At 48.4% G+C, this 23,792-nt stretch overlaps 1 protein-coding gene across 1 annotated transcript in view; it reads right to left on the bottom strand.

The window, feature by feature from the left end:
• Positions 1–20,273, bottom strand: part of LOC138670923 (gametocyte-specific factor 1-like) — a 130,917-nt gene extending 110,644 nt beyond the window's left edge. The window contains exons 1-3 of the mRNA XM_069758711.1: positions 20,228–20,273; positions 14,588–14,676; positions 7,715–7,841 (exon numbers count right to left, since the gene is read on the bottom strand). Of these exons, the coding sequence (XP_069614812.1) occupies positions 7,715–7,841; positions 14,588–14,668 (208 nt within the window). The 5' untranslated portion in view covers positions 14,669–14,676; positions 20,228–20,273. The remainder of the gene's footprint in view (positions 1–7,714; positions 7,842–14,587; positions 14,677–20,227) is intronic.
• Between the last annotated feature and the right edge of the window lie 3,519 nt (positions 20,274–23,792).

The raw sequence follows: 23,792 nt of genomic DNA, 5'->3' as shown, positions 1-23,792 counted from the left end.
AAGTAACACACCATGGATAATGCAACTTAACACATTCATTAAACATATATTAAGACATATGACATACATAATAAGGGGAGGGAACTAACCGTCCTGTCAGGAAGGATTCCTGGAAACAATTAACGGTAGTCCTTTTTTCCAGGACGTCCCTCCTGACAGCACCATGGAGAGTACCAAAAACTTCAGGGTGGGATCACATCTTGGGAGAACCATTCTCCCGAAAGCTGTTTGTTGGCTAGATAATACATCTAGTTTGTAGGGTTTACAAAACATATCCAGCCTGGACCAGGCAGCGGGCCTACAAATTTGGCTTACTGATGCTCCTGCTCTCTGCCCAGAAAGTTGGTAACGCTAGAGTTGAGCGGGCTGTTAATCCTACAGGAGAACTAATGCACTGCGACTGATAAGCTAGGGAGATCACTGAAGCGATGGTGGACTTGGGGAGGCTTTTTATCCTTTATTCTTCCTCCCAAAAAGATCGAATAAACTCTGATCCTGCCTCCACCTGCGTGTGGGCCTCAATGTAGTCAATGATCGCCTGTCTAACATCTAAGTTATGTAGGACCCGTTCTTTTTCGTTCAAGGGGTTTTCGCAGAACGAAGAAAGCACAATCTCCTGAATTAAATTATGACTGGACTTTCGGTAGGAAGGAAGGGTCTAACTTCACGATTATCCGGTCATCCCAAATTCAGAGGCATGGTCTTGAATGGACAAGGCCTGAATTTCCCCTATCCGTTTTGCTGCGGTGATAGCCACTAATGTCACCTTCATGTTAGATGCAAGATGGGATATCTGACCCCCAGAAATGACAGGGTCTCAGAATATGAACCAAAGAACTAGATTCAAGTTCCAAGGGGGAACTAAAGGCCTGATCGTGGGGCGCAGACGCTGAATTGCCCTGACTAATCTTATTACCCACGGATGAGAAGCCAGGGAATAGTCGAGGAAGGTACTTAAGGCTGAGATCTGGACTTTTAGGGTGCCGGGTCTAAGCCCCTTATTAAAGCGCACCTGCAGAAAATTGGAGACCCTTGGGATATCCGACTTTCTTCCAGAAAGGCCGGACCTGCAACCGGCCCCCCCCCCCCCCTCTCAAGACAACCTCTTCCAGATTGTAAGGTAGATTGCGGCTGTAACTGGTTTTTGGTTGGACTGTGGATATCACCTGGTCCAATGATCCCCGAGCCCTCAGGATGTCCCGCTCAGGATCCAAGCTGACAGATGAAGCCTCCCCATTTTCTGGTGAAAGACTGGACCTTGTTGGATAAGATCTTCCCTCTGTGGCAGCAGCACCGGGTGTATCTCTGCCATAATCCCCAGAAGCGGAAACCATCTCCTTGACCAATAGGGCACAATAAGAAGTACTCTTGCTCGATCTTCCTGTATCTTCCCAAGGATGGAGGTTGGAATGAGAGGTATCGGCGGAAAAGCATAAGAGGAATCTTCCCCAATTCTGACTCAGCGCATCTACACCCTCTGGCCTGTCTGACGGGTTCAGAGAAAAAAACCTGTCTGTCCGCCTTCGCATTCTTTCTGGTTGCGAACAGATCTATCTGCAGCCTGCCCTGGCGATGGCACAAATCCTGGAATACCTACCATTCAGTTGTCCAGATCTTTCATCTGCTTAGGTAGTCTGCGACGACGTTCCGGGAACCCTCTAGATGGATGGATGTTATTGATAAGTGTGTTAGAAGATAGCTGACAGCACAACAGATATGTGGATGCATGTCCTAATTCCACTGGACCCGATGGAAAAGATACATACCAAAAGAAAAAAAAAAAAAGTCTTTTGGGATGTTATCGATAAAACTGTTCTTTCCGCCCAGGAAAATATCTTCCCTGATAGTTCCTGGAGTTTGATGCCTGGTACCTCCCAGATTGTGCAAGAAGGATGCCGCCGTCATATTGTCCGTCAGGATTTTGATGTGTCAACGCCTCAGTTCGGCCTGACTTTGTCTTAGAGCTTCCCGTAAAGTTCCCTGTAATTGGAGCAGCTGGATTGTATGTTTACTGGCCACTCCTCCTTGGAGAATTCTTCCCTCCAGGTGCACCCCCATCCCCACTTGCTGGCATCTGTGGTGATTGTGACTTATGGATAAGTAATCCAAGGAACACCCTCCTTTAGGTTCCTTAATTGGATCCACCATAGTAGGGACTTCTTGCCTGACGGGGATCAGAATAGTTTCTCCTCGAGGGACGATTAGCGACTTTCCCAGACAGTCATGATCTCCCTCTGTAAAACTCTCGAATGAAACAGAGCCCAGCGAACGCAGGGGATACAGGCAGTCATAAGGACCAAAACTCGCATCACGGTCCTGATAGAGATACGACCTTTCATAAGCTCCTTTACTCTGCTCCGCACGGTCCTTTGTTTCTCCAGGGGCAAAAAGGAAGTTCTGCGACTGGAATCCAGCAGGACTCCCAAGAAAAGAAAAAAAAAAAAAAAACACACCTTTGTTAGGTCTGATTTGTTTCTGTTTATGATCCAGCCGAGGGATTCCATAACCGCTATGGATTTTTCTGTGTTGTTGGGAGTTCTTCCGCCAAATTCGCAACTAGGAGGAAGTCGTCCAGGTATGGTATGATGATTATTCCCAGATTTCTTAGAAAAGCTACCATCTGAGACTAGCTTGGTGAATACTAGAGCTAACGATAGGCCAAATGGAAAACACTGAAACAAAGTGGCAGGTCCGAACTTCTGGCAGCCTCACCGCAAATTTCAGGAACCTTTTGGATGCCAGGTGGACAGGAACCTGATAGTGTTTTTCAAGTCTATTGTGCACATTAGGGCGTTTTTGTTTATTAGGTGGACCTGACCGACTCCATCCGGAATCGCTTGTAAAGGTACCGTCACACTTGGCGACGCTGCAGCGATACGGACAACGATCCGGATCGCTGCAGCGTCGCTGTTTGGTCGCTGGAGAGCTGTCACACAGACCGCTCTCCAGCAACCAACGATGCCGGTAACCAGGGTAAACATCGGGTAACTAAGCGCAGGGCCGCGCTTAGTAACCCGATGTTTACCCTGGTTACCATCCTAAAAGTAAAAAAAAACTAACACTACATACTTACCTACAGCCGTCTGTCCTCCAGCACTGTGCTCTGCACTCCTCCTGTACTGTCTGTGTGAGCACAGCGGCCGGAAAGCAGAGCGGTGACGTCACCGCTCTGCTTTCCGGCTGACCGACGCTCAGAGACAGTACAGGAGGAGAGCAGAGCACAGCGCTGGAGGACAGACGGCTGTAGGCAAGTATGTGGTGTTTGTTTTTTTTACTTTTAGGATGGTAACCAGGGTAAACATCGGGTTACTAAGCGCGGCCCTGCGCTTAGTTACCCGATGTTTACCCTGGTTACCAGTGAAGACATCGCTGAATCGGTGTCACACACGCCGATTCAGCGGTCTGCGGGGAGTCCAGCGACCAAATAAAGTTCTGGACTTTCTTCCCCGACCAGCGACAGCACAGCAGGGGCCTGATCGCTGCTGCCTGTCACACTGGACGATATCGCTAGCGAGGACGCTGCAACGTCACGGATCGCTAGCGATATCGTCTAGTGTGACGGTACCTTAAGAGACCCAGGTGTTTAGGAGTTTTAAGTTTATAATTGTGCGAAACTCTCCTGATGGTTTTATGATGGAAAACAAAGGAGTAGTACCCCAAGCCTATTTCTGCCCAGGGGACTGGCACTATAACCGCTGAGTTTGCTAGATCTACCAAGTCTGACCGTAATTGGGAGTCTGATTTTACCGTAAGGGGAGCAATGACTCGCTGGCGGGGAGGGGAGCAAATTCTATTTGATAGCACTCTGATATGGTCTTATGACCCATTGATTCTGAGTGACCTGAGATCTGCTTGAATCACCCCCCAATCCGAACAGCATCATTGTTTCCTGGACCTTGTACCTGATCCAAACAGGGAACCTCTACTCTTTCCGCCTCTAGAGTGGGAACTACTGTAGGGACCCCTATAAGAGTTTCCCTGGTTCCTGTACTCAGTTTTTTTTTTTTGATAGATGCCCGGCCTACGAAAGGGCTGCTCCCTTCTACCTTTGTCTTCCAGGAACCCCTTCTTTTTGTCAGCCGCCTTTTGTAGAAAATCATCTAGTGCAGGGCTGAATACTCAACCCTGACAAAGGAAAAGAGCAGAGCTTGTTTTTTTTTGAAGCACCATCCCCGGACCAGGTTTTCAACCAGAGCTCTGCGAGCCACGTTGGAAAGCGAGCTATTTCTGGCCAAGAATCTTACCAATTAAGCAGATGCAATGGCCAAAAAGGCTGTAGCTGACTTCATGAGAGGAATGGAAGCCAAGATATCCTCCGTTGGGGTTTTGTTAGACAAGTGCTCCTCCAGTTGCCCCATCCATAAAAACAGATCTAGCAACTGAAGTAGCGGCTATATTTGTCTTGATTAAGGCTGCTGACTCCCAGGCTCGTTTTAGCAGATTATTCGCCTTCCTATCCATAGTGTCTTTTAAACTAGAAGAATCCTCAAAGGGAATGGAAGTCTTTCTGGCCACCTTAGCCACTGGTACATCAATCTTGGGCACCTCTTTCCAGATCTTAATTTCCTCTGGATCAAACGGCAGCCGCTTCTTATAGTCCCAGGATATCAGAAGGCACTTCTCAGCCTCTTCCCACTCTTTCAGGACCATAGCCTGCACGTGGTCGTTCACTGGGAACACCCATTGCTTTTGTGCCCCAGGGCCCCCAAACATTAAGTCCTGTCTAGACCGTGGCTCTGGAACCTCCCCAACCTGCACTGTTATTTACTGCTCGGACTAGGTTGGCTGTATCTTCCGACAGGAACAAGTATCTTCTACCTCGCTCCTTTTCCTCTGAAATTACTTCGCCCTCCTCCTGGTCAGATCCCCGAAGATAGGAATCCTCATCTGAGCTTAGCTCCATTTCCCACCTGGCTTTTAGCACTAGGGCCAGGACTATAGGGCTGTGGGCTGGACAGGGTGGATATGGAAGCCTGCACTTCTTCCCGGATCATAGACCGCATCTCTGATAGAAGGGATGGCTGTTCCTCAAGATCTTGGACGTACATATGTCACAGTGTCTTGCTACATATATCAGGTAGCCATTAATGGCATACAGTGCATCTCTTAGACTTTGCTAAAGCCTTTCCTGGTCGCTTGGGCACAGGTAGGGGAGTGCCTTTTCCTGCATAATGCAACAGAGTGAACAGTCAGGGCTCTGGTCCGGGTCAGCAGGTTGCGCATTTTGCCTCGTCCTGCCTGGTTCCTCCATGATCCGCTACTGCCACAGGTGCCCTGAACGCTGCAAGAACCAGGGAGAGCACTGCCACCTGTCTCGTTATCTCTGCGTTACTTCCTGGAACGCTCGCCGGCCTTTTACCTCCAGCGCTGTCATCACCGGAGGTGCGTTGGGATTCCCCAACTTACAGTTCCCGAGCTGTATATTGGCCGGCATCAGAGCCTCCACTGCAGGAGGAAATGGCACTACCCAGAGGCATCGTCCGCACCCTGGTCTCTGCGGCTGAGTGACCGACATCCAGGAGGGTTTCAGCCCAGGGCTTATTGGCAGGGGGAAGGTTTGGACCAGCCGCACGATCCCCGGGGCCCCATCCGGTAAGAAGATAATCCTTGTGTGTCCCTCCATGCAGGGACAGGAAAAACAGAGGGAATGAAGGCTGGGAAGGGTCCTTTTAACCTCTTGTGTGTTTCGTGTCCCTGCAAGAAGGAGGAGCAGGAGGACGTCGTCCATGTTGCTGTCAGGAGGGACGTCCTGGAAAATTGGAACACTTTTTACCCAGGCAAAACTGATACCTTGAAGACTTTAGTTCCACCCTTAAAGGTAATGTATGCCACGGCAGTGGCATCTTCAGTCTAGATCAAAATGGGAAGTCCCGACAGATTGTCCTGCCAGTGATGAAAAGGATAGACTCCAGCACTCTGATGGGCAGTAACCCTACATGGATCATACAATAGCCCTTTACATAGAACTGCCAGAAAGCCATTTTTTTGCTTTGGTAGCTGCCATCTGTCAGCACAATATGCCAATAAATGGCACACTTGAGGGGAAGTCAGCCACAAGATAAAAGACTGTCGGAGGTGGTGGCCTGGTATCCTGGTATGAAAATGAGCAAAGGGGACTGCCCCCTTGCCTTGCACTTTCATGCAGAAATGGAGAGAGGCTGGACGAAATAGTGTTAAGGACTCTTGCCTAGGCAGTATCGAACACCATCTCCAGAAAAAATTAAAGCCAAGTAGGAATCTGGTAAGACTTTGGTTTATAGATTCTCCATCCAAAGTGAGATCTGTAGACTTTCCAGATTCTCTGAACAGAGTGGCCTGGATAAAAAATAAAATAATAATATTGCGGTTAGCCCAAATGGAGGAGCCACAAGATGAAAGTAAGACTGGTGGACTGCAAAACTTGTGATGAGTAGGAAAAATTGAGATGAGGTGATAAGCATCCTGAAGATCCACAGAAAAAATTCCCCATGATACAAGAAAGTGATGACTAAGGCTATGTGCACACTTTGCAGATTCCACTGCGGATTTTTCCGCAGCGGAATTGCAAAATCCGCAGTGAAAACCCATCGCGGTTTTTACTGCGGATTTATCGCGGTTTTTACTGCGTTTTCTTCTGCGGATTTTCAACTGCAGTTTTCTATTGGAGCAGCTGAAAATCCGCAGAAAAGAAGTGACATGCTGCGGAATGTAATCCGCAGCGTTTCCGCGCGGATTTTTCTGCAGCATGTGCACAGCGTTTTTTGTTTCCCATAGGTTTACATTGAAATGTAAACTCATGGGAAACTGCTGCAGATCCGCAGCGGTCAAATCCGCTGCGGATCCGCAGCAAAATCCGCAAAGTGTGAATATAGCCTGAAGGGACTCCATCCAGAATGAGTCAGACCTGCTTGTTAAGCAGGTTTGTTCTGGAAATGCTAGACCAAGACATACTTGAGTACAAGAATAGATTTGAATGAAAACCCTTGAAGGTTTCTCTGGTAGCAGTGACAGTACAATGATGCCTGAATAAAAAAGGGAAGTAGGCTGAAAAAAAAAAAAAAAAAAAAAAAAAAAGGTTGTCCAACGGGTTCAAGGTATCAGGAAGCAGTTCACAACTTGGACAGAGTACAAATTCAAGTCTGAGCAAAGGTCTGGTTCTCGCACCGGCTGGGTTTCAGGCTAGATGGAACAAGACAGAATCCATGCGCGAGAGGTGAAGAGAGAATGCAATCAGCAGTGTTGGAGTGGGGTGGCTGGCGAGTCTGAATTTCCCTTATGAAGTGGTCAAAAGTACAGTACCAGATGCAGAATAATAGGCAGATGCTTCATGACATTAACTAGGGACTGGAACACCTTTGGAAGCTCAGCCACCAACAAGAGCGCTACAGCCCAGTGTGGGGTGGGGGGTGGGGGGGAAAACACATTTTGTGAGGTGGAAGCTCCCGTGGGGTGTGCAGACTTCTGCAATCAGCACAGGTCACAGACTAGCCAGAAGGAAAGTTGTGCTTCTATGTGAAGGTGAAGTGATTCAACAGGGGTACTCTGTTGGCTGACGTGCACCGTCCTCTCTTGAGTTTTATGTAGTAGAGATAGAGAAGAAAAAAAATGGTACACTAGATAGTCAGAACACAATAAATATTTCTAAAGCAAAAAAAAAAAAAATAAAAAATGAAATAAAAAAAACCTGGAGTCCAATACAAGTGTGAATCAAAACTCACTTACTGTGGAGACTTACCAAATGATTCTATATCCCGTTCCAACCTCCTTTGTTCCTCCTCTTTTTCCCTTTTCAAAGAAATGGCAACCCATTTTGTCTTCTGCTTGGTTTGCGGATTATTTGAAGACTTTACGGTTACAAAGCTCTAAAATAAAGATACTGAAACTAAGTATCTACAGTAGACGCAATATTGACCAATATATAATTTATTCTTTAAAGCAACTGCAAAGTGACTGAAAAGATTACAAAACTCGGACAAGAAGTGGATGATCACAACTTTTGAAGATTGCATCTGACAATTGGGAACACTATCCATCCTGTTAAATATACGGGGCTGTCTGGAATATGGGTACAAGTCCACAGTCACTAAGTGACTGCAGACTTGTGCATCCTCACAGTGCGCATTGTAAAGATTCTCCAGTGCTGGAAGCAGACAGTCATGTGACTACAGGTTTGTGATATGCATATTTCCGGTCACATTCCAACTAGACGCATCAGGCCTTGCTCAATACACTTATATTCAGAGAGGCTGCGCACTTCTAGTCACTTGACTGTGTGCCTGCAAATCGCATACTTGTGGTCAAACGCCAGACAGCTCTTGTGTAGGCATTAATTGCTTTACAAAACAGAGCAGAAAACACCATGTAGGAGCAAAATGCTCATTGGGTGCAATTATTTCTAAGCAAACTTAGAAAATATAGTTCATCAGCACATTGTGTTGTGTAAATAGAACATGTGCTGCTGATAACTAATGATGCTCTGGTTCACCTGTTCAAACATGCATAACACTGCGGGGCTGGGATTCATAAGCTGGGTGGCCGCACAGGCGCAGTCTGCAAGACTGCATCTGAGGTCAGACGGGCAGCGCTCACTGCACCTGCCCCAGGCAGAACAAAACAGCGCAGGTGCCGGATTTGATTTGAATACAGCGCGGAGGGGCCTTGAGTGACGGTAGTGTGGCGTGTGCAGCAGGGGGGTTTAAGAACTGCCTCCAGGACTAAAGACAGGTATTTTTGCGAAATTATAAAACGCTTTATTTCTGCTTTGACTGCACCAATAACTAAAAGAGCCACCTTGTCAGAATGCAGCATTACTGCTGCACAAGGTGGCTCTTTTAGTTTCTAACGGCTGGAGGGGGTGACAGTCCCTTTAACAACACTTCTTCAGCGATCTTCTGATTCCTTGTGTTACACATTGCAGGACCGTGGCCCCGCTCTGTGTAACAAAAATGCTTATCTGATACGAGCCAACATTTTATCACTGCTGAGGAGCTAACTTTTTTGTACATTGTGTCAGCTTCCAAGTGGCAGCAGCATACCACCATGGTTTCCTGTGTTCCCCAAATGAAGCGACAGAAAAGTATAATTCCACAATTGTCTCTCTGGGTTTTGCTTTTACCATGTTCACCAAATGCTAAAACTGTCCTGCCATTATGATTCTCCAGGTCACTAGGGAAATCTATCTATCTATCCATCTATCTATCTATCTACTAGCTATTGAACCCGTTCTACGCCCGGGTGGCGAGCATTTATATTGGTATATTGTCTCCATCCTGGTATGTGCTGCACCCATCCTGCGCCCCATCCTGTCATGCTGCTCCATCCTGTCATGTGCTGCACCCATCCTGCGTCCCCATCCTGTCATGTGCTGCACCCATCCTGCGTCCCCATCCTGTCATGTGCTGCACCCATCCTGCGTCCCCATCCTGTCATGTGCTGCACCCATCCTGCGTCCCCATCCTGTCATGTGCTGCACCCATCCTGCGTCCCCATCCTGTCATGTGCTGCACCCATCCTGCGTCCCCATCCTGTCATGTGCTGCACCCATCCTGCGTCCCCATCCTGTCATGTGCTGCACCCATCCTGCGTCCCCATCCTGTCATGTGCTGCACCCATCCTGCGTCCCCATCCTGTCATGTGCTGCACCCATCCTGCGTCCCCATCCTGTCATGTGCTGCACCCATCCTGCGTCCCCATCCTGTCATGTGCTGCACCCATCCTGCGTCCCCATCCTGTCATGTGCTGCACCCATCCTGCACCCCCATCCTGTCATGTGCTGCACCCATCCTGCGTCCCCATCCTGTCATGTGCTGCACCCATCCTGCGCCCCATCCTGACATGTGCTGCACCCATCCTGCGTCCCCATCCTGTCGTGTGCTGCACCCATCCTGTGTCCCCATCCTGTCATGCGCTGCACCCCATCCCGTCATGCTGCTCCATCCTGTCATGTGCTGCACCCATCCTGCGTCCCCATCCTGTCATGTGCTGCACCCATCCTGCGTCCCCATCCTGTCATGTGCTGCACCCATCCTGCGTCCCCATCCCGGTATGTGCTGCACCCATCCTGCGTCCCCATCCCGGTATGTGCTGCACCCATCCTGCGTCCCCATCCCGTCATGTGCTGCACCCATCCTGCGTCCCCATCCTGTCATGTGCTGCACCCATCCTGCGCCCCATCCTGTCATGTGCTGCACCCATCCTGCGTCCCCATCCTGTCATGTGCTGCACCCATCCTGCGTCCCCATCCTGTCGTGTGCTGCACCCATCCTGTGTCCCCATCCTGTCGTGTGCTGCACCCATCCTGTGTCCCCATCCTGTCATGCGCTGCACCCCATCCCGTCATGCTGCTCCATCCTGTCATGTGCTGCACCCATCCTGCGTCCCCATCCTGTCATGTGCTGCACCCATCCTGCGTCCCCATCCTGTCATGTGCTGCACCCATCCTGCGTCCCCATCCTGGTATGCGCTGCACCCATCCTGCGTCCCCATCCTGGTATGTGCTGCACCCATCCTGCGTCCCCATCCTGTCATGTGCTGCACCCATCCTGCGTCCCCATCCTGTCATGTGCTGCACCCATCCTGCGCCCCATCCTGTCATGCTGCTCCATCCTGTCATGTGCTGCACCCATCCTGCGTCCCCATCCTGTCATGTGCTGCACCCATCCTGCGTCCCCATCCTGTCATGTGCTGCACCCATCCTGCGTCCCCATCCTGTCATGTGCTGCACCCATCCGGGGGCCTGAGCAGGCGGGGACACCGGCGCGCTGTGGTGGTCAGATGCCGGTATCGCCGCCAGCTCAGGCCCCCCAGCACTTACTATACTCACCTGTCTGTCCCATTCCAGCGCTGCGCGCCGCCATCTTCCCGGTCTCCTGGCTGTGACTGTTCAGTCAGAGGGCGGCGCCGGTGTGCATTAAGCGCGTCATCGCGCCCTCTGAACTGAAGGTCACAGGCCGAAGACCGGGAAGATGGCGGCGCTCAGTGTTGGAACGGAGGACAGGTGACTATGGCCGATACTCACCCTCCTGGCGGTCCCTGCTTCTCTGTTGGAGATCGCAGTGTGCGTTCAGTGTGAACGCATACCGCGATCTCCCGGGAGCGTCACTCTGAGGCCCAGACTGCGCCGGCGCTTGCGCCTGCGCAGTCTATAAAGGCTTCGGACAGAGTGACGCTCCCAGCGTGTGTGTATATACACATATATACATATATATACACATATATATAAAATTTGGCTGTGTGAGGGCTTACTTTGCGTGCCAAGCTGACAATTTTTTTTATATCATTTTGGTGTAGATATGATTCATTGTATTCTATTGATGGATTGGGCGTTTCTGAACGTGGCGATACCAAATGTGTATTTTTCCTTTGTTTTATTTAGAATCCCAAATTTGGGTTTGATCTTAGCTGACATCAACCCCAATACTATTACCCCACTTGCCACCGTCGCAGGGTAAGTGGGAATAGTGGAGGCCAAGAGCCAGAATTGGCGCATCTAATGGATGGGCAATTTCTGGGGCGGCGGATTGCTGATGTTCTTAGTCTAGGAGGGGGTCAATATCCATGGACCTTTTTATTATCAGTATCAGCCCGCAGCTGCCAGCCTAGCCTTTGCTGATTAATGACGGGGGAACCCACATAGTTTTTGTGGTTGTTTTTTTTGGAGGGGGTGAGGGGGTAGTCACTCCTTGTTAATAACCAGTAAAGGCTAAGTAGACAGCTGTGAGCTAATATTTAAGAGAACCTGTCATCAGGATTTTGCGAAGAAAACTACAGGCCTTGCCAGAATGGCGCCACTATACTGATTAAAATACATTGGTTGATTAAATCCATCTTGTGGCTGTTTAACGCCTTCATGACATACGCCGCATGTTGTGTTTGATGTGGGCTCGGGCATTGAACAGCTGACATCTGCCCTTAACAGCTGCGGGTGGAATACTGATCAGCTAAACGCCCAAAAATAAGCCCTCACCCAGCCCCAGATAACAAAAAAAATGGAGATATCTCAGAAAATAACGCAATTTTTTTTTAAACAAACTGGATTTTTTTTTACCATTTAAATAATAAAAATAAAAACTATGCATATTTGGTATCTAACAACTCGTAATGACCTGGAGAATCATAATGGCAGGTCAGTTTTAGCATTTGGTGAACATGGTATTGCACTTTTTTGCAATTTCACCGCACTTGGAATTTTTTCCCATTTGAGCACACGATATGGTAAAACCAATGGTGTCGTTCAACAGTACAACTCGTCCTGCTAAAAACAAGCCCTCACATGGCCACATTGATGTAAAAATAAAAAAAATTATGGCTCTGGGATGAAGGGAAGCAAAAACACAAATGCATAAAGGGCTGCAGCGTGAAAGGGTTAATTTGTATTTGTAGTTTTCAGTTAATAAGATTTTCGTGCTCCAGAGGGGGGCTTTATTATGTGCTCTGTTCAGCTATTCATCCTTATGGGTTTACCTGACCGGTCACTAATCCTTCAATGACTTGCCTCCTATTTGAAATCCTGTATAGAATAATTCAGGGTGGGCTTTTTTGAGTGGTCTGGCCTCATCATCATTCCTATGGGCTTAATTGACTGGTCAGTCAAACTTCAGTGACCGGCCTTCTACTTTAATTACTGCCCATGCGCGTTTAGTACAGTGGCATTCAAAAAAAATAAAATAATCTAGCTCTAACAAAGTGGCGCCGTGACGCATAAGGCTGCCATCACACTAGCAGTATTTGGTCAGTATTTACAATTAGAGGAAAAGTATAATAGAAACATATGCACCACTTCTGTATTTATCACCCACTCCTAGTTTTTGCTTGCAAATACTGATGTAAAATACTGACCAAATACTGCGAGTGTGACGGCAGCCTAAGCAGTAGCATCTATCGGCAAGCAATTCTCTCAATCTGTGCATGCGCTGCTCACTGTTTTCAGATGACCAGTGCGTGAGCGTTACTATGGTCAGAGGCATTAATTTCCTCTTCTTGTTCGTACTCCCACACTGGCGGGTGGCGCATGCGCAGATTGAAAAAAAAAAAAAATGACTTGCCGATAGATGCTACCGCACATGCGCAGCCATTTCGTTGAAGCCAATTATTTTTATATCACAGTATTAAATGCGCAGGCATAGTATTTAAAGTAGGAGGCCGGTCACTGAACGTTCAGTGATCTGTCATTTAAGCCACTAAGGATGACAATGAGGCCAGAGCACAAAAAAGCCGTGCCCACAGGCCCAATCCAGAACGAGAATTTTATTACCGTATATACTCGAGTATAAGCTGAGATTTTCAGCCCATTTTTTGGGCTGAAAGTCCCCCTCTCAGCTTATACTCGAGTCATACCCAGGGGTCGGCAGGAGAGGGGGGGATGTCTAATTATACTCACCTGCTCCTGGCGTGGTCCCTGCAGGTCCCTGGCTGCCCGGCGCCCCAGCTTGTTTCTGTACTGAGCGGTCACATGGTACCGCTCATAACAGTAATGAATATGAGGCTCCACCTCCCACGTCAGTGCAGAAGATGCTGAAGATGGAGCGGCGCCGGAACATGGAGCAGGTGAATACTGAAAGTGTCGGGGGCCTGAGTGACGCAGAGGTATGTGATTTTTTTTTTTTTTTTAATCGCAGCAACAGCAAGTGGGGCAAGTGTCTGTATGGAGCATCTTATGGGGCCATAATCAACGTTTTGCAGCACAATATGGGGCAAATGTCTGTATGGAGTATCTTATGGGACAAATATCTTTATGGAGCATTATATTGGGCAAATGTGTCTATGGAGCATCTTATGGGGCCATTATTAACCTTTATGCATGATTATATGGGGCATATTTTAATATGGAGCATCTTATGGGGCCATCATAAACTGTATGGAGCATTATATGGGGCTCCTGATTCAATATGGATATTCAAAAACACTTAACCTACTGATGTCTTAATTAATTTTACTGGTATCTATTTTTACTTTTGACATTTACCAGTAGCTGCATTTCCCACCCTAGGCTTATACTCGAGTCATTAAGTTTTCCCAGTTTTTTGTGGCAAAATTAGGGGGGTGGGGGGGGGGGGGGTCGGCTTATAAACGACTATATACGGTAACTCAAAACTGCAAACACATTAAACCACAAGACTGATTTCTTCATCCCAGATATCATTTTAATTAATGTACCAGCGCCAGCCCGACAATGCCTGTAGTTTACTTAGCAAAATCATGATCACAGGTTCGCTTTAAAAATACATTGAATATGCATGTCATACGAATGAGAAGTTAAAAACTGTATGACACTTGCCCTTCTTTTCAGGAACATCGAACTCATTTTATTTACGTTGGTAAGCGTGAGCTCTTACAGCAATAGTGGTGTGGATTCAGTCACCGTCAGAGCAAAGTAGCGATAGTAACCACGACCTGGCACTGACTGACAGGTTCCTCTTAAAGTCTGATTCATCTATAAAACCCCAGTGTAAGTCACATCAGGTTACTGGCAGCACATACCCTGTTCACAACAGAATGCTGGATATACAGGCCGAGAGTCTGAACACTTAGCTCCCAACTATGAACCCATCTAAATGGGCCTTAAAACTTGCTGCATCCCTACAAAGGTGTTAACAAGAATGTGTACTACCTCACAGTCCCTAAGATGCATCCCCATCTCAGTCCCACGGACTTTGTGCTCAGGGTTATATGGACAGGTTATGTAATCCATAGTTCAATCTGCAAAAAGAAAACCAATGTCAATGTGATATAAAATATGAGCAGTACAGGGCATTCTGCAAAGCATGTTTAAGCCATACCAAATCAATTGTAAAGATCGATCATCTCCCCAAAACTGAGAAACATAAAATACTATTAATATATAGTGCGACAACACAAAGACGGCTAGTGTCCATTACCAATGCGTGGCACCAAACCGCCTGTGCTTTAACCCATTAATGCAAAATCATGAAGATTTGACTATTGAGAGTTACAGCGAGTGGAAGAGGCTTATGACCAGAGATCAATCCACACACCAGATCCAGGCTAGATTATATAGCTGGTATCTAACAGGATTGGTCTAAAATCCTATGAACTATCAATTCTGAAAGTAACATTTTATTGGCTGCGCACAGGCTCACATTTGCCTCCAACAAAGCAATTATGGAACATTTATGGGGTACAATGAGCCAGGGACCTGCTGGAGGACGCCATCCCTGCCACCTTGGTACTTCTGTCATGCCCAGCCAGAGGCTGAGCATCATGCCTGACTCAATTTTTTTCTCTATGCACTGCAGTATTACAGAACACAGCATAAAAAAAAAAAATCAGATCGTACGTTAAAGGGAACCTGTCAGCAGGATTGTGCACAGTAACCTACAGTGTCAGGTCATCGCTATGATGAAATCCGTCTTGTCACTGTTTCTTAATCTTTATTCTTTATTTTCAGTTTTGTGTTAATACTATGCTCGTGCCCTAAGGTGGGGTTAGTGTATGTGGAGCTCTGATTATATATTCATAATGCAGACTGCTGACATGTCATTGATCCCTCACACACCTGCCCCCTAGCTTGCATAATGAATATATGTGCATAGTGAAAGAAAAGAAAAAAGCCTCTGCAGTCAGGTACCAGCCGTGGCACCTGTGCTGCAGCATAATCGCATGTTTAGTGTGCACTTCATCGCTTTTGCAGAAGCGGGTTTTTTTTTTTCTTCACTATGTACTTATATATTTGCCTTAGGGCACGAGAATCTCTAACAAAAATGAAAATAAAGACGGATTTCATCAACCAAGGTATCATTTTATTCAGTTTAACGGGGCCAACCTGACTGTAGGTTACTGTGCACAATCCTGCTGACAGGTTCCCTTTAAGGCTCCCACACATCCGTCGGTACAGGGCAGTCGCAAACCGTCGGCCCGACGGACGTTGTGCAAAATTTAGCACGTGAGCAGTGGATGCAGTTTTACAAAGCGTCCGCTGCCCATTGTGATGAGCGGGTAGGAGGGGGGCAGAGTTCCAGTCGCGCATGCGCGGTCGGAAATGGCAGATCCGGACAGACAAAAAAATGTTACATTGAACTTTTTTTGTCAGGACAGACTGCTAAAACACGACGCATCCGTCGCATGACGGATGCGACGTGTGGCCATCCGTCGCAATCCGTCGTCCAATAAAGTGTATAGCAAAAAAACAGATCCTGTGGGCACATTTTGCCATAACGACGGAGGCAAAAAGACGGAATTGTGAAAGTAGTCTAAGTCCCATAAGGGGAACTAAAAACTCAAGTAAATTAAAAAAAATAAAATAAATAAAAAGTGTTTGAGGGCAGTGCTAGAAACTGTGGGACGGCACTTGTCACTCACCGATTCCACCTCCACCCTACAATATGTTTTAAAGAAGCTATGGCGGCATGTTTGAGGGCAGTGCTAGAAGCACACTAACATCTTTCACAGAAGCTATGGCGGCGGTAGAAGCAGAGTAAGGCAGGGATCACAAGTGGGAGAAACTCACAAGAGTCTCGCCTCTAAATACGCGGCACTGCAGCCGGAACTCGGGACCGCATGTATTTCTATGCAGCCACACACTCCGGTCCAAGTTCCGGCGGCAGTGCCGTGTATTCAGATGCAAGACTCATGCAAGTTTCTCACAAGTGTGATCCCGGCCAAAAGGCGCTGAACTCATCTCCCACAGCACCAATCATCCAGGATCCAAAACATCTTCAGAGGGAGGCAATGCAAAAAACTAACTGTAGTGCTGTCCCATGACATCCTGTTCCAGGAGGGACAATACATGCTGAATGGAGTAAGTGCAGCCCCAGCCTCCTGTGACATCCTGTCTGAGACTCCTCTCAAAAGAAACAGTGGTTGTGAAGTAGAGAAAAAATAAAAAGACATTTAGTGAGAAGTGTACGATATTGAGCAGTAAAACGAATTACAAAAGTGATTAGTATGTAAAGCTTGTGTAGACCAAGTACAGAAAAGGGGGAAAAAAAAATGTGAAAAAGTAATTCAAGATTTTATTATGAGGTTTTGCTCAGCCCTAGCAGTGTGGCTCAGGTTACTTGAGATTACATTTTTCTATTCCATTTCTTAAGGCCCCGTCACACATAGCAAGATCGCTGCTGAGTCACAAGTTTTGTGACGCAACAGCGACCTCAGTAGCGATCTCGCTATGTGTGACACGTAGCAGCGATCAGGCCCCTGCTGTGAGATCGCTGGTAGTGTCGGAATGGCCTGGGCCATTTTTTGATCGTTGAGGTCCCGCTGACATCGCTGAATCGGCGTGTGTGACGCCGACTCAGCGATGTCTTCGCTGGTAACCAGGGTAAACATCGGGTTACTAAGCACAGGGCCGCGCTTAGTAACCCGATGTTTACCCTGGTTACCATCGTTAAAGTAAAAAAAACAAACGCTACATACTTACCTACCGCTGTCTGTCCCCGGCGCTGTGCTTCTCTGCTCTGGCTGTGAGCGGCGGGCAGCCGGAAAGCAGAGCACAGCAGTGACGTCACCGCTCTGCTTTCCGGCCGCTGTGCTCACAGCCAGTACAGAGAAGCACAGCGCCGGGGACAGACAGCGGTAGGTAAGTATGTAGCGTTTGTTTTTTTTCCTCTAACGATGGTAACCAGGGTAAACATCGGGTTACTAAACGCGGCCCTGCGCTTAGTAACCCGATGTTTACCCTGGTTACCCGGGGACTTCGGCATCGTTGAAGACAGTTTCAACGATGCCGAAGTCTTTCCCCTGATCATTGGTCGCTGGAGAGAGCTGTCTGTGTGACAGCTCTCCAGCGACCAAACAGCGACGCTGCAGTGATCCGGATCGTTGTCGGTATCGCTGCAGCGTCGCTAAGTGTGACGGTACCTTTAGAAACAGACAAGAGATTCATTTTAGGCAAAAAGTCCTGCTCGCAGCGTGTGCTTTGGTTCTAAAAGATGGTCTCACAACAGGACCCAGATGGACACCATTATCACTGAGGGATTCATTGGATCCTTTTCGCATGATTACCATTTCAGTTTCTCAAAAAAATAAACGGAAATAATCTAGCACAAGTGTAAGCAAAGACTAGACCACCAAACAAGATTGTCTGTCCAGCCGACAGATCTTCCCTCACTCCCCCCTAGCTCAGCCGAGAGTCCCCGTGTCCTCTATGAAGGGGCCACTTACAGACTCCTCTGAGAGTTGTTTATCTACATAAAAAGGATCAACCATTGGAAGTTTAAAGTATCCATCTCCTCTATGGCGAGAAGGCAGGAAAGATGAGTGGCAGCAGTACTGAGGCATGCACCTGTAATAACCGACCTCCTGCTCTTTCCCCCATACAATACACCTTGTCATCAGCCAGAGGCAACATTATTTTTTTTTTTTTTTATTTGGGGGAGGGGAGGGGGGGGGGATATAGCTTTAGGGTATGTGCACACGTCCGGATTTTTAGCGTTTTTTTGCGGAATTTCGCTATGAAAACGGTAAAAAAACGCTAACATTATGCATCCCGCATTTTTTGTGCATATGTTAGCGTTTTTTTCCGCAAAAAAAACGCATTTCGCAAAAAGAACGGACATGCTCATTCTTTTTGCGGATTTCATAGCAAAAATGACATTCCGGAAGAAAAAGAAAAACGCTAAAAATCCGCAAAAAATCCGTGCAAATTCCGCGCGGAAAAAAACGCGAATTTCTGGCAGAATTCTCAGGATTTTGTCAGGAAAAAAACCTGACGTGTGCACATACCCTTACAGCTTGACAAAGCCAAATTACACAGCCCACTCCAATGTATCCCTCCCCAGCCCTATAATAACCAGCAGGCCGCCTACAATGTGTCCCTCCCCAGCCCTATAATGACCAGCAGGCCGTCTACAGCGTGTCCCTCCCCAGCCCTATAATGACCAGCAGGCCGCCTACAGTGAGTCCCTCCCCAGCCCTATAATGACCAGCAGACCACCTACAGTGTGTCCCTCCCCAGCCCTATAATAACCAGCAGGCCGCCTACAGTGAGTCCCTCCCCAGCCCTATAATGACCAGCAGACCGCCTACAGTGTGTCCCTCCCCAGCCCTATAATGACCAGCAGGCCGCCTACAGTGTGTCCCTCCCCAGCCCTATAATGACCAGCAGGCCGCCTACAGTGTGTCCCTCCCCAGCCCTATAATGACCAGCAGACCACCTACAGTGTGTCCCTCCCCAGCCCTATAATGACCAGCAGACCACCTACAGTGTGTCCCTCCCCAGCCCTATAATGACCAGCAGACCACCTACAGTGAGCCCCTCCCCAGCCCTATAATGACCAGCAGACCACCTACAGTGTGTCCCTCCCCAGCCCTATAATGACCAGCAGGCCGCCTACAGTGAGCCCCTCCCCAGCCCTATAATAACCAGCAGGCCGCCTACAGTGAGTCCCTCCCTATCCCTATAATAACCAGCAGGCCGCCTACAGTGTGTCCCTCCCCAGCCCTATAATGACCAGCAGGCCGCCTACAGTGTGTCCCTCCCCAGCCCTATAATGACCAGCAGACCGCCTACAGTGTGTCCCTCCCCAGCCCTATAATGACCAGCAGACCACCTACAGTGTGTCCCTCCCCAGCCCTATAATGACCAGCAGACCGCCTACAGTGAGCCCCTCCCCAGCCCTATAATGACCAGCAGGCCGCCTACAGTGTGTCCCTCCCCAGCCCTATAATGACCAGCAGGCCGCCTACAGTGTGACCCTCCCCAGCCCTATAATGACCAGCAGACCGCCTACAGTGTGTCCCTCCCCAGCCCTATAATGACCAGCAGACCGCCTACAGTGTCCCTCCCCAGCCCTATAATGACCAGCAGACCGCCTACAGTGTGTCCCTCCCCAGCCCTATAATGACCAGCAGGCCGCCTACAGTGTGTCCCTCCCCAGCCCTATAATGACCAGCAGACCGCCTACAGTGTGTCCCTCCCCAGCCCTATAATGACCAGCAGGCCGCCTACAGTGTGTCCCTCCCCAGCCCTATAATGACCAGCAGACCGCCTACAGTGTGTCCCTCCCCAGCCCTATAATGACCAGCAGACCGCCTACAGTGTGTCCCTCCCCAGCCCTATAATGACCAGCAGGCCGCCTACAGTGTGTCCCTCCCCAGCCCTATAATGACCAGCAGGCCGCCTACAGTGAGCCCCTCCCTATCCCTATAATAACCAGCAGACCGCCTACAGTGTGTCCCTCCCCAGCCCTATAATGACCAGCAGGCCGCCTACAGTGTGTCCCTCCCCAGCCCTATAATGACCAGCAGGCCGCCTACAGTGAGCCCCTCCCCAGCCCAGAGCCGCCATTACCGCTCTCCTGTCACACGTCCGGTCTTCTCAGTGTCCGCCGCGGTTCTCCAGCAGCGCCCCGCCCACTCACTATAAGGCGCCGCTGAGGAGGAGGCCACGCCCTGTAATCACCGCAGCCAGTGGCGCCAAAATACCCTGTCATGGCGGCGCAAGATGGCCGAAAATGGCGGCGTCCGGTCACCGCGTCCTGACTGCTGAACGCTCCATATTACTGTCAAACACATACTGGTTCCATCCATAAAGTGATTTCCTGTGCATGTGTCAGACATGGCGCACAGTGCACAAATGTATGACACTGCCATATTGCGGTTTACATGGTGATACACTTCCTCACTTCTGGCCTAAGTTATCACCGGGCTCTGTTCACATGGGAGGTTTTCATAGACTGTAGGAACGAGTTTGGAAACAACTTTAGGAACCGCTCAGTGTTGAGGCGCTTTCCCTCTAGGATTTATTTTTTGTTTTTGCAGCCCTATGTATGACCGTGTATGGAGAAGTGACGTACGGTTTCTTTTTCTACCAGGTGGTTTAAAATCAATGGTTCAGGGGGAAAAACTAAAAAAAAAATTCCCACATTTAAGGGGTTTGGTGCCATTGGACAACCCCCACTAAGGCGATGTACAAATGCTGCGTTTTTTGCTGCTTTTTTAATGCAAATTTTAAGCTGCATTTTACAGTACCAGCAAAGGCTATGAGATTTCAGAAATCTCACACACACATTGGGTTTTTTGTCTTACTGAATTGGAAAACTGTAGCACATCACTGCTTTCAGTGCTTTTTCAGCATTTTTGCAGCGTTTTTTCATCCACAGAAAGTGATGGGTAAGTGCAAAAATGCAGGTATCAGATTATGCTGCATTTTTGGTGCAAAAACCTCAGGAAGTTGCATTTATCATGCACAAGAGACACATGTACCTGATAAAAAGCAGCAAAAAAGGCAACACATAAGGCTTCTTTCACATTTCCGTCTGTACGGAGCCGTCGCCATGCGTCGACCCAACGTACCGACGCACGTTGTGAAATTTGTGCACGACGTGGGCAGCGGATGCAGTTTTTCAACACATCCGCTGCCCATGGTAAAGTCCGGGGAGGAGGGGGCGGAGTTCCGGACGCGCATGCGCGGTCAGAAATGGCGGATCCGACGTACAAAAAAAGTTCACTTGAACGTTTTTTCGTGCCGACGGTCTGCCAAAGCCCGACGGATCCAGTGCACGACGGACGCGACGTGTGGCCATCTGTAGCGATCCGTCAATAAAAGTCTATGGGCAAAAAACACATCCTGCGAGCACATTTGCAGGATCCGTTTTTTGCTCAAAACGACGGATGGCAAAAAACGCCAGTGTGAAAGTAGCCTAACGCAGCAAAACCTGCTTTTTTGTAAGCAGCTCCTTTACTGCCAAAAGCGCAGCTTTTGCCTACAGAAAAAAAAATGCATTTTGTGAACACAGTGAAACATCTTGACTTTGCGCTTTCTTAACACTTTAACCCTTTCACCACCTTCATGACCAGGGCAAATTTTATAATTCTGACCAGTGTCACTTTATGCAATAATAACTCTGGAACACTTCAATGGCTACCACTGGTTTTGAGGTTTTTTTTCATTATATATTGTACTTTATGATAATGGGGGGCAAGCGGGGCTAGGCAGGGAACAGGGATGATTGTGCGGACGCCGGGGGTCTGCATGCCGCTGCCGGGGGTCTGCGCTGGGGGTCTGCTTGCCAGCGCCGGTATGTGCGGGCCTGGTATGTGCAGGCCGGCGCTGGGGTCTGCTGCGGGGGGTGGTCATGTGTGTGTGTGTGCTGGCATCGTCCGATGGGACTACAAGTCCCATCGGGCTCTGCTTGCTACAGTGACAGTGAGTGACACATTAGCCAATGATGGTACAGTAGTAGTCCCATCATCCGGCTAATGTGTTGAATGTAAAAAAAAAATACATATACAGTACATACATACATACATACAACACACACTATGTGACATGTGACATCATGCAACATGTGACAACATGCAACACATGCACCATGCGGCGACATGCAATATATGACATGCACCATGCGTCAACAAGCGATGACATGCACCATGTGACAACATGTGACATGCACCATGCGACATACGACATGCACCATGCGACGACATGTGACATGCACCATGCGACAACATGCACCATGCGACATGCACAATGCGGCGACATGCACAATGCGGCGACATGTGACATGCACCATGTGACGACATGTAACATGCACCATGTGACGACATGCACCATGCGACGACATGTGACATGCACCATGCAACGACATGTGACATGCACCATGCGACGACATGCACCATGCAACAACAACATTTGATATGCACCATGCGACGACATGTGACATGCACCATGTGACGACATGCGACATGCACCATGCGACAACATGCGACATGCACCATGCGACGACATGTGACATGCACCATGCGGCGACATGTGACATGCACCATGCAACGACATGCACCATGCAGCGACATGATTCATGCACCATGCGACGACATGCGACATGCACCATGCGACGACTTGTGACATGCACCATGCGACGACATGCACCACGCAACGACATGCACCATGCGACAACATGCACCATGCGACATGACACATGCGACGACATGGGACATGCGTCATGGGACATGCGACAACATGCGACATGGGACATGCGACATGCAGTACATACATACAGTACATACATACATACATACAGACATACAGTACATATAACATAGAGTACATACTCACCGTCACTTGTCACTTTGTTCCCCGAAGCCATTGTCACCTCTAAAAAATATTAAAATAATAAACAAACACTATACTCCCTGATCCGCAGAAATCCAATTAAAACGAGTGTCCCACGACCATCTCTTGTGGAGAGCAGGAGCATCAGCAGATGTGACTGCTCTCCAGGGGCTCCAGGAATACAATGATGGAAGGTATCCTTCCACAATGTATTCCTCACACTGTATTCCTACGCCCCTGTGAGAAAATAGTCAAATTAATAACGAGTGTCCCACGACGATCTCCCCTATAGAACAGTGACATCGGGTGATGTCACTGCTCTATAGGACCCTCAGTGACACACTGACAGGAGACAATGGCTCCTGCAGTGCATCACTGAGGTTACTAAAGTTCAAAGTCTTACTTTATGGCAATTGCTGCGTGGGAAAATTTCTCATGCAGCAATGCCATAAGTGAGGCTAGGGATTATTTTTTTTACAGCGGCGGAGGAATCCCTTCCTCCCGTCATTGTATTTCTGGGACCCCTGGAGAGCGGTTGCAACAGCTGTTGCTGCTGTTCTCCACAGGAGATCGTCGTGGGACACACGTGGATTTCTGCGGACAGGGAGTATATTGGTTGTTTGTTTTTTTCACCTTTTTTACAGATGACACTGGCTTCGGGGATCAAAATGATGAATGGTGAGTATGAACTCTATGTTTAATGTACTGTATGTCATGTATGTACTGTATGGAGTATGTATGGAGTATTTTTTTTTTCATTCAACACATTAGCCGGATGATGGGACTACTACTGTCCCATCAT

Source organism: Ranitomeya imitator, chromosome 3 (assembly GCF_032444005.1).
Source record: "Ranitomeya imitator isolate aRanImi1 chromosome 3, aRanImi1.pri, whole genome shotgun sequence".
Taxonomy (NCBI): Eukaryota; Metazoa; Chordata; class Amphibia; order Anura; family Dendrobatidae; genus Ranitomeya; species Ranitomeya imitator.
This window is presented reverse-complemented; position numbering and strand designations above follow the sequence as displayed.